The sequence below is a fragment of the Rhea pennata genome, chromosome 2 (genome assembly GCF_028389875.1).
Source record: "Rhea pennata isolate bPtePen1 chromosome 2, bPtePen1.pri, whole genome shotgun sequence".
In the NCBI taxonomy this organism is placed as follows: domain Eukaryota; kingdom Metazoa; phylum Chordata; class Aves; order Rheiformes; family Rheidae; genus Rhea; species Rhea pennata.
Genome location: NC_084664.1, coordinates 110,512,820 through 110,525,031, shown reverse-complemented (window position 1 = coordinate 110,525,031; position 12,212 = coordinate 110,512,820). Strand labels below are relative to the sequence as shown.

The 12,212-nt window shown below is 37.5% G+C and overlaps 1 protein-coding gene across 7 annotated transcripts in view; it reads left to right on the top strand.

Moving 5' to 3' along the window:
* Positions 1–12,212, top strand: part of PTPRM (protein tyrosine phosphatase receptor type M) — a 474,059-nt gene that overhangs the window by 418,089 nt on the left and 43,758 nt on the right. For all 7 annotated transcript variants that reach the window (XM_062570156.1, XM_062570154.1, XM_062570152.1 and 4 more), the window contains 2 exons: positions 989–1,065; positions 3,853–3,889. In XM_062570156.1, the coding sequence (XP_062426140.1) occupies positions 989–1,065; positions 3,853–3,889 (114 nt within the window). The remainder of the gene's footprint in view (positions 1–988; positions 1,066–3,852; positions 3,890–12,212) is intronic.

The window sequence follows — 12,212 nt, the reverse complement described above, 5'->3', positions numbered from 1 at the left end:
TATTAACATTTGCAACAAAATAATGTCAGGCACTAAGGCCTCTTAGTCAGCTGCAAGTAAGATTAACTCAGCGGGCAGCATTTAATAACAATAACACACAGGTATCTAATTAACAAGGATAACTTGTAAATAAAGCATCAGTAAAGTGGCCATCAATTGTTCCTCCATCCCTGAGATCATAGTCTCGAATTTCCTTAAAGCATTCTTCAACAACTGCTGCAGCCTTCTGGAAAAGCCATCCGGTTTGGTCACTTTTGAATCCAGAGAAGAATGGTCCAAATTCTCATGGGAGAAGAAGCCCTAAAAGCATTCAAAGAGCTTTTATGAAAGGGATTTGGCCTCTAGCACTCCTTAATCACTGCTATAGCATCCTAAAGAGAGCAAGGCAGCTAACGACAAGCTAACTCATGCCCTCGAGTTTTGGAGAGGAATTTGGAAAGTAGAGTTGGAACTGCTTGCTAATAGGTAGGATTCCTGGCTTCATATAGACAGCCACACCTCAGCAAAATTCAGTGACAAGCCCACTGTTTGACTGCTTGGTATTTGTCCCTATTTTATTTTGCTTTCACTCTTACTGAAAACATAATGAATTTCCTTCAGAAACTGCGCAGTGGCAGTGTGTCTTGTAGAACCACTTCAGCTTATTTTGAGGACAGGCAGAAACATTTGCAAATGGCTTAACCTTTGACAACTTAGTGTTATTTATTTTATTGACAAAAGGGGGTGTGTTGAGGAAAAAAGACATAATTGCACATTAGATATACTTAAGGCATTCAAATAGAAAATCAGAGGGAATTTTGGAAGCCTTATGAATGACTGAAATGAAGATTAAATGTAGATACAGTGTTTTTATGGTCAACAATATAATGATGAACTCGGAAGTCCTGAGATTTTAGTTTGTCTCTAAAGCCAAACCATATTTTGATGAAGGATTTGCTACTGAATGTGTCTTTAATTACTTCTTTTCTTTCCATTGTTATCGTTTCAGATGATCATTCTCGAGTGAGACTGCAGCCCATTGAAGGAGAAACAAACTCTGATTACATCAATGGAAATTATATTGATGTGCGTATACTGATGTAGTCAACAAAGTTAACATTGTGTTCAATCAAAGAGGCAGCTCTTATTATTCTAGCATGTTATTCGTAATTTGTAATAGATATCACAGCTAGTATCAGCTACTAAACATTGTTGGAACATGCTATCATAGAAGGCTAGATGTACACTAACCAAAAAAAAGCCTCAATTTTTGTCAGTAAGCAAATGAAAGGAGTTGTTTCTTCAAACCACCACTTGACTGAAACCTTGCCAGTATCACTGTATGGCTACTTTGCTACTTTGGTGCTTATATGGACTAGCAAAATGTTATTTTCGCTTTTTGTCAACAACTTGGCATAAATCCACATTTAAAAGAAAGCTGTTTGCATATTAATGTGACAAAATTCTGTAATGCCTAATGCAGAGATTTGCAATCTCTTGTCATCTCTGCGCTTTTAAGTCGCCTTCAAAGTATATTCTGCAGCTGTTAACCAGTACTTCTAATGTAAGCAAGACATTTCATTAAATATGTAGGCTGTTTAATTATTGAAGATGGCTTCTTTGTTCATTCTGCATCATGTTAACGTAATGTTTTACATGAGAATAAATTCTTTAAGAGACAGTGTGGTTTTGGTTGAAAGAACGAACTCAAAAGTTGGATTGAAAATCATTAGAAAGTCAATACTATCTAGAATAGTATGTAGTAGCCAGAATAGGAATAACAAAGTTAATAATTTTATTATTTACATGGCTGACTAGATGCTAATCTAAGTAAAACAACTGATGCTTCATAAGAAACAGGTCTGCTGAAGATTTCTTGTTCAGTAGTGACATCTTCAAAATAGAGTGTCACAGTTCTTGGCTCAAATTTAATTACCAGTATGATAAAAGACGGTAATAGATGTTTTTCTCAGAATTTGAGGAACTAGAGCTGTACAAGAAAGGTAGTCTTATTTCAGGTGCAGTAAGCATCTGAAAATATCTTCTTATTGATGTTTATTAGTGTGTTCAACAACCATTAAGTTAAGCTTAGATTTCTTTTCAGTCTCTCACTGTCTGAAAAAACAGCATGTTTACCAAGAGGTAAAGGGACAAGTGGAAATGCATTTACTCAGGAATCTCACTACACGCTGAAAGGAGTAATTTCTATCATAAAAGGAGAGAGACAGCTCATGTTGAAGGGTTAGATTTGAATTCACTTTCAAACTTCCCCAACATACAGGATTGTTGGGACTAAAAGTTAAAATTTTAAGCTATTAGTATATATCTGAGATCTGATTTGGATCTGACTCTAAAATGTTACAATAAATGAGGAAGGAAGATTTGGAGTGTATGGTCTCATTTAAAACGCTTATAAGATAGCTTCATAGCAGTCTTTTTTGCTTATGGAAATACTAAAGAATGGAGAGAATTGGGCCCTAAAAGAAACAATGGGTGAGAAAAAAAACATCCTCATCCTTAAGCCTCAGGAGATGGCTTCAGTGCAAAACATGGAGAGTTGCTGATGTCTTCAAAAGACAGCTCACCCAATAAACACAGCATTTTTTGTTTATAATCTCTCGCCCAATAAATGCAGCATTTTTTGTTTATAATCTTGCTAGTCAGGTTTCTTTTCGAAATGCTTGTTTTTCTGTTCCTGAAGCAGCTGTGATGTTTCTCTTGCATGGGGTGATTAGTACAGTTTGCTTGTTGTCAGAATAAAGATGTTAATATGGGAATGGCACCATCATAAACACAATGAAATTTTCTTGGATAAAAGAGCAAAGGGCAAGGGATATGCTGTGTTTTTCCCCATGCCTCATTGTGCTGTGAAGCTGAATCATTTAATCCCAGCAGTTAGGGATATTTGATAACTTGTAGGAGGAAAAATGCAGCTCTACAGCTATCTAAACACTTCTCAGTTCATAGACTTCCAAATTTTGCTTCGGTGGCACATAAAGGAATCAGTTCTGTAATTCATGTTACGTTTTATGTAATGTTCAAGGTATCTTCAGTTGATTCCAGCCTTTCCTAGCCTGCATCTCTGCACTCCCTCTTGCTTCCTTATAAAGAAATTGCCAGCTCTTGCTTTTGAAGACTGGCACTGCAACCTAACTATTACAGAAAAATTAATACTGATAACTGAGTTTATCAGCATACTGGTGCATCTGGTGATCTAAACCTTTGGTGACACTCCCATTGCATCAGAAAGTCAAATACCGCATAAGTGGTATTGTTCCCTATCGGCTTGCTATTCAATGTTGCAAAGAATCCATAGAGTATTAGTCTTTATTGCACAACTAGCTTGTGATTAAGTTGCTCTTCTCTTCAGAGAGACATAGAATTGCTTTATGTTCTTCCTATTTATAGATGAACAAGAGTGTTCATGCCAAATCATTTAATCTTAGAATTATCCTCTCTTTTACTGTTCAGAAATAATTTGTAAACAAATCACAGAGGGCAGAGTGGACGTCCCCCCACGCTTTCCCCAGCCAAATGCAAATCCAGCATTCTTTAGATGTTTAAAAAGGGGTCGGCTCCACACTCAGTAGCAATAGCTTGGAAGTATATCTCAGCCTCCATGAGCATCTGATGCCATTAGCTGCAAGTACTAGAGAGGATTTCATGGTGTTCATTTTCAGCAGAGCCAACAAGGGACGTAAAGAACATATTACCTCTGTCCCCTAAAGTACAAGGCTGCAACTTAAGTATTTTGTATCTAATATGTTGCCTTTGTTGTTGTGATTTTTACTGGCATCTGGTCTAAATGAAATTTCACTCGTAGCAACATGGCCCAGGTGCACATTGCTTATAATTTTTTTCCATTTATTTTAGGGTTATCACAGACCGAATCACTACATTGCTACTCAAGGTAAGTCTGTTAGCCTTTCTTTTTGGCTATGCATACCTAAGAGGCTTTGTACACTGAGTAGTTACTTGGATTACGGTTTATATTCTCTAATAAGCATTTTTGCCACATTCAATATCCATGACAGAGTAAATTCAATCATATAAAAGCAAGCAAGTTGAACTGCTATTACCAAGTTTTCAGATATGTCATGTAAGCTGTCCTTTACTCTTATGTTCAAATAGTTTTTCAGGAGAAAAAGCAAAATACGCTCTTTTTTGACAGAAGTTTTGCTGTACCTTACTCATGAAAAAGATGTCATGGTAGAAATACTCAGTAAACTTTTCAGAGAAACAACAGTGACATGAAAATGTGTGTTCTCTTATTGATCAATGAGAACTAGGCTGCAAGTCCTTAGACTACAAAGTATTTTAGTTGGTAAGTTTTAGTAGAAGACCCAAAGTCACGTTGTACTTGCAGAAGGATTCCTCAAAGCAATCTAGAGAGAGAGATTTTTACAGGTCATCTTTTAGAGCTTGCAAGACCTGTTCCTTTTATCAACACACAAACAAATTTTCAATTTGTACTTGTCTTCAAAGACATAATTTGCCTGTTTTGACACAGTTCTTATTTATTTTTTGGTCAAGTTCAGAGCTGGAACAGATGAGAAAGATAAGTCTTCTGTGGCTGGTTAATCATAATATTGAACAATTGGGCAATGCCCTGCCTATGTTTGGATAGCCTACGTGTGAAAATTTGATTGCCTCTCCACTGCTGGAAGGGATTCTTCTCTGTAATAGGTATTCTGTGATAGAGTTTCCTACATTTTGCCTAGGGGATCTGAAGAAGTTGTCCAGGTCCATTATTTCAGCCAGTCTTGTAAGAGCACCAAATGGGGTATTGAGAATAATGTGCTGAGAATAGTATGCATTTATTGGATTTAGAGGGCATATATACTTTTTAATGATATTTTATAAATACAGAGGGAAAAAGTTGTCTGTGTCTGTGATTTATTTTTCCCCTAAGTGACCCAGTGTCTGCAGCCCCCAGCCCCTACTTTTGCCAGTGGCAGTCTGTGTATCTCTGCCTTTCTGTATTTCGGCTCTCATTAGCCAGTTAGCACCCAAATGAGGTGCACTTCACGTTGGATAACAGTGAGGTAGGATACAGAGCTTATTTCTGAAACTGCCTCCCCACTGTAGATCTTAGAATTTTAGACCAGAATTGAAATTCAAGATCGTCAAATCTGAGCCATTTACATGTGCTTCGCTTTCCACTTCTGCTACCCACCCACCGCAGCCCACAGTCCAGTCTTTTTACAGATAAGCCACAGAGGAAAACTGAGACGAGTGTGGAGTATTTGCTTCATTCACTTTGGGCTTTTACACCCTCCTCGTCTGAGAAGAGATGGATTGTTCCATTTAACCTTTAGCTGATAACGCTATTGTTTTTCACTCTTAACTGAATCCTAAAATGGAAAAAACACACAAATACGTTTGGCATTTTATTTACAGTTTGTAATACAGTTGTTTTCTTCAAGATTAACCAGAAGATCTTTCTGGCAGCTCCCTGGGATACACAAGAGATTGCTGTCTGAAGCAGCTTTACATACAGCTTTGTCACCCTTCAGTACTTGAATAGCAAATACCAAGCATGACGTATACTTTAAAAGCCAAGTATTGGATGCAATAGTGAACTGAAAGTCAAAATAACCAGAATCACCAACATGCCCAACAGTTTTTTTGCCACACTTTTTCTCCGATACAATGTCAAGAAGTACCTAGAGAAGGAGGAGAATAAGGGGAGCGGAGGAAATCTTTTTGCAAGATCTAAAGAATGTCTGATTTGCAGCTGCCATTGCTTGGGGTGGGTCTTAACCATTTCTTCTGCGTAGGTGCAGCTGAGAGCACATGGGGAGTGCAGTGAGCCTGCAATGGGCTCTCTGAAGAAAATAAAACCCATTAAAAAGTGGGCAGAGAACTTGCTGCAAATTCAAAATTAATCCAGCTCTGAATTTGTTGATGAATAACATCTTTAACATCTTATTTCTAAGGCCAACTGGGAAGTGGTTTTGTAGCTTCATTTTGGAGGAAAAGCAAAGCACTGATCTCAAGAGGTTTGGGTTCTCTCCATGGCTCTGTCCATGGCCTGATGAGAATCATGAGTTTCTGTACCTTCCTTGGTCTAGGCTTTCCCACCTGTAGAATAGGGGTAAAATTACTCCTCTGTGTTTTAAAGATGTCTGAAATGTCCTGGTTGAGGTAGCTGTGTAAGAGCAAGTACGTGTTGTTCTCCTGTACCTCAGCCACCCCTTTGCACAGCAGTAACCCTCCCAGTAAGGGACAGGCTCTGTCTTTGACAAGAGCGATAAGGTAATAGGAATGATCTCCAAAGCTCTTCTAAGGCTCGGTATTAACTGTGAAAGTAAAGACATTTGTTTTGTGTGCTGTCACCGGTCTGTGTTTCTGTGCGTCTTCCTCTCTTGTAAGCCTGAGTCAAGGCTTGCACCTATAGCCAGAGATGTTCTTACTCTGTTTTAGAACACATTCATACAGGGATATATAAACACATCAGTGCAGCACAGCAGTTTAAGCTGCATATTTAATTCCCTTAATGTCTACATCACACCAGTCTTTAAATAACTTTTCCTGTTCTTCCTCTTCTCCTCCGCCCTGCGTTTTACAAGTGCACATGCCTATTGTTCTTTGAAGGGAAATATCATTACATGAGTCAGTTTTAAACCTCTGAGGAGTTCATATGATTGATATTAAATTGTCCTGTGTTCTTCTTAAGCTGTATTCAACATATCAAGTGGTAATGAGCAAATATAATTGTTTGAAGTGAAAAAGTGGAAAATTTAATCAGTTTGTAATAGATTACCAATCTGCTTTTAACAGATCTGAGAGCTGCATAATTAACTGTTTATTAAAGTGTTACTAGATTGCATACTAACCAGATTTTGACATACAGACTGGTATCTTCCACCTTGGCATTCTTAGCTTCCTGCTACTCATTTAAATAGATGGAGATATATTTTTAAAAGATGTAAAAAATGGAGACTTTTCAACTAATCAAAAAAAAAAAAAAAAAAAAAGTTTTGCTTCCATAATACATTAAAAGTGTGCAGTTTGGATTAGGAAATATTAACATAGTTTTCCCTTTATGTGATAAGCATAATGTGACTGGTAGACTGAACTTAGAGCTTATAAAGACTTGGTGACCTACCAATTGATACCAGTTGGTATCAATTACAGACAGGATATACATCTGAGGCACCCTGATAAAAAAGAATCTCTTGGCACAAGCCAGCACATTTGGTCATAGGGAACCAACTGCTGCAGTTTGTTTCATATATCTCCTGTTCCCATGGATATAATTCTTCAAAATTCTTCCAAAGCAGACTATCGAGCTCTTGTATGAGCTGTTCAGTGTACTGGCAGCTGGCTATGTTTCCAGGAGTTAGGTAATCAATGAATATTACCCAGGTCCTTTCGCGAGAGCATTGTGTTAAATATCTGTACAGCACCTAGTCTCACCGACACTGCTGGATTTTGTTAGTATTGGCTGACAGTTGTTATCTTGCATGCCTCACCCCGATTATTAAGCAGCAAAAATTAAACTTTCCTTTTATTTACTTATTCTGTATCCCTTGAAGTACCCATAGGTAACTGAGCTATGACTTAGCTTCTTCTAGCAAGTCTCTATCAAAGGTTTTGTAATATCTCTTCCACCACTGTACCAGCAAGTGTGAATTATGACTGATGGTAATGTTAATATAGCACTACAGCATGGCCCATTGCCTTTTCTACCAGGGCTGGTTTTCAAGCAGATCAAATGTTTAACAGCAGATGCTGACATGCAAACAGCAGGTCTTTGTATGTGAACTACATTCGTTTGTGCATCTCTGACTTTTGAACACTCCTCATGGGTCAGATTCACCAATTCCCTCTTCTTGCTGCAGCAGATATAGAAACCTGATCTAAGATGTTTTATGCAAATACTTCAAAGAATATCTTAATGACTGTGAAAAGTAACTCTTGAAAATAAAGCAGCTTTGGATTTAATAAGCCCCATGTAGTCTTTCTCCCTCTTTTGTATGTATCTAATTGCAAAGCAGATAAACTCACTCTTTTCTCACACTGTGTATTGCTTCTTATGGGGACATCAAGTCAAGTTTCAGGCAGGAGGAGTTTTTATGTATGAGTTACAAACTTCTGAAAATAAATATTTTCCCTTTCAGGCATCTGAGGCAGAAGTATTGCTTTGAATAATAATACTTTTAACTTCCTTGGCATGTTTTTTTGTTTTTAGGTAGCAGAGCATTGTCAGAACTACTGCAGTGTGGAAGTTCCACGCTTATCTTTACAGAGGAACTTTTGCTGCTGGTTTTTTAGCCTCCAGATGGAAGTTAACATTTGAAATTATTGCAGAGAGAATTGAAAAACAACAGAACAAGATAGTCCTGCACACTATTCAGCTTTATGCATGTTGGGTTTTTTGCACATTAAAGGGTAGTCAGCCTGATTTCCTAGTGTATGTGGGGTGATTGAATTCTATCCACCCATGTTAATCTTGGAAATTCAACTGTGTTTGATACTGCTCTCTCCTTCCTAGTCATCAAGACATTAAAAAGGTGATTGAAGCCATCTGTCGCCAGTGAAGGAGTTAAACTGTTTTTACTTCACTATGTTGAATAGGCAAGACCTTCTGAAATATGTCTTCAGCCTATTTAACAGTAGTGGTAATGAATGGCAAAAATTACTTTTTTTCTCACACATAAATCCATAGAGGAATATAATCCCCAGATTAAAGCCACATGGCAAATTCATCAAAGCTCTTTTCATTACCATTTCCCACCAAACATTGATAGCATTCCCTACTTTTGAACAGCTTTCAGAAACTGTCTTAAAATAATCCAGGTGTTTTTTATTCCTACCAAAGTCTAAAAAAAATCTACCCAACATTCAAGAGAGGCAAACATTCAGTTCTCTTCTGGTTATTTGTTGAAAAGTTGGTGCTTTGCTAGTGCTATCACACGGTGCATAGTAAAAACCCGTAACTGTCAAGAAGGCAGCGCTTGTAAACACTTACCACATGGTGGTACCTGAGATTACTAGGATTTTGCTCTGCCTTTGCTTAACATAGGGAATTTTAGGGATAACTCTGTGAGCACAGTTGACTGTTCAACATTTTCATGATTTCTGTATTTTTCTGTCTTCATCTTAATCAGCCCTGCGGTGGTTTTGCCCATATAGGGAATGAAATGCCCTTGTTGCTCTGCATTCAATGTAGAAAGCTGTAAATGCAGAGCTAACATGGATAAGATAAGATAGGACGGGGGCTTAGGATATGTTGCAGTGTGTCACTTCTCCAACGCATTGTGTATAGATGAACTGGAACAGGAGCATCACTGGAAAGTTACTGATGGATCCACTACTAGACAGAGCCACATATATTCTTCCCACCTGCAGGCTACATTTTGCATAAAATCCATCCCTGCCTTTGATAAACGTTTGTAAATGTTTTGAAACAACAAACAAGCTGTGAAAATGATACTGAATTATTGTTTAATATTTATTTTCTAATATAAATTTCCTCATCCCATGCAGGCTGTTCTTTCACTTGCTTCCTAATGTGGTTTATGAAACATTTTGAAAAATTGATGATTTTTCTGTAGTTCATTGTCAAACCCGCAGAGAAAGAAAAAGCAGTCCTTCTGTTCTCTCCCTCACAGAGAAAGAGCAGTAGGAAATCAGACAGACGGGTCTTCAGAGCATTTGACAAGGTATTGGTTAAATTCCTCTGTTGTGAAGTCAGTCCAGAATAGTTATGAAAGACTTTTGCATATCAGAATTAAGTAGTAAGAGAAATGAGAAACTACAGTAAGTTGACAAAACAGTGAATCATTTAGGCGAAAGGAAGCGCCTCAAGGCTGTATTACATAAAACAGAACATTTTGTGAAGAGTGAAATATTTGTCCTAATTTTTAAAACACAGCTATAAACTATGTGCTGCAAAGAAGTAACTTACAATCTTCCAGAAACTCAGGAGTTGAGCAAGCTGTCCTTGTGAGCCAGAGACACTTAAAAAAAAAAAAAACATTCTCAAGATGCCATTTCTTGATATATTTGTTGCTCAGACTCCTAATTACTGAGGTCAGGCAGTTGTCCAAGGAAGATTTATGCAACATCATCTATATTTTGGGGGGAAGAAAATTATGATAATTATGAAAAGGTGATCTTTGATCATAGGCTTCCATCCTTGATGAAGGATCAACTGTAAATTGGACTTGATGGAGAAGGCATATGGGCACTCTTGATGGAGTACTGCTAACATGCCTGTCAATCACAGTGATGCCTAATACTAGGCAGAGGAAGGAGCGGAGAAATGGAGGTTTCCAGAGTAATCAGACAGTCAAAACATCTTTTTTTTTTTCATCAAGCCTAGTTTCCAGTCAATCTTCAGCAGCCTGGAGGAAGCTTGGCAGCAGGTATGAGAAGACTTTTGTTTTTCTGATACTCCTGCAAAACAAGAGTGCAGCACATTTACAAACAGAACATATTTCAGAAACAAATATGTCCAGAAACAAATAGGCAGCTTATATTTGTCTCTTTGTTGTATCCATATACATATCTGTCATATCTTTTCTCTATTCTGCATCTTCTGTGGCAATTGAAATCTCTCCACATTGATAGAGCCACCAATGCACATAGCAGTCTGGAGAATTTTGAAGCACTGCCTTGGAAAAAAAAGACACAGGCTTATTGGATTGTTTTCTTGCCTTATGCATCTGTATTTTTCCATGCAGTTGCATGTTCAGATGAAGACTTTGAGGAGATTCCCTCTGCTGCTACTAAATCCCGTTCTGTTGCAAGTGGGCTCATTTTACTGTTTCTTCTACAAAGTGCATATCCAGTCCACATGTTGGAATGGCTTTCCTTGTTTACAGTGTACATCAAATACTGTGGTCTCCCATAAAATACAAGCAAAAACAGGATAAAAAGGATAATGTTGCACTTTCCTACTTGAAGTGGTGGAACCAGTGTGCTTCTAAAAATAACAATAGACAATAGTGCTGAAAGAATTTGTTGTCATGTAGATTTCATTTTTACTTTATTTATCTTGAAGTGAGAAGGAAAATTATCCAATATGTATATATTTGTTAATGCTCTTCACACATTTCTTCATCAATTTGTTTGATTCTGAGTATTTCTTGACTTTTGAAATATATTAATAAATGCTAGGCTGACAGAGGAAGAAATTAATGTACCAAAGTTTTCAAGGCTTAAATAGAAAAATACATTGTGAGTAATAGGACTCAATCATGAAATACCTATGAGGATAATGAATTATAACAAATTTGGATTTGTTAGCATTTTTACTTCTGCTTTAATGTAGACTGAATTATCTTATTTTTTCATCTGGATAAATCATCCATCCTAATGCATTTAAACTTCCAGTGCAAGTTTAAAAGATACAACTTCTGAATATCTTACTCACAAGTATGGGCAGCATTCCTTCACAGTAAGGTCCTTGGGGAAAGATACACGTAGCCAGAATGAACTCATATTTTTGAGCAGAAGAATAGTGATGATTTTATTACATCCCGATGCTTATGACTGATTCAACACAAAAATAGGAAGAAGAAATGGAAAAGACTAATTAGGTTCTTTTGTCTATTCCCCAAGGAACCTTCTATGAAGGGGATAAAATGATCTTAAAATTCTCATCCATTGTCAGAGTGGATTCTGCATTACAAGTTAGTGTGAAGATCCTACTCGAACAAATCAATTACCTGAAATTTTCAAGATGGAAATGTTACAGGCAGCATGTTATTTACAACATAGATTACATTTTTGGTTGTCTTCCCAAGCTCAGATGGGCTATTTCGTATCAGTGATTAATAAGTATTCATATTTCTATGTTACAAAGTACTGTTACGGAGAAAAATACACAAATAAGAAACTAAAACAGCTTTCTTATTGGAAAACATTGCTTCAGCAAAACTGAAACTTGCGGTTGGACTGCTTCAGCAAAGACCAAGTTCCAGGTCAAACCACGGGCTCAGAGCTCCTGGAATAATCCACTGATCCGAGCTTTGACCTCAGATGGGGAGCTGAAATCTCATGTTTCTATTGGATCTGATTCAGTTTGGACTTGTGTCTCGGCTTCCCCTGTCAGTCCCCTACAGTTCTCCCTCTTTTGTTCTCCTGACTTCTTGACTTTAATTGTTAAACAGTTAAATGTCTGTAGGGCATGGAGAGAAAGAACATGGGCAAGTGAGACTAACTCCTCTGTTGCTCTCTAGCTAGCACGTTCTGCTGACATGAACAAAATCAAGGCCTGT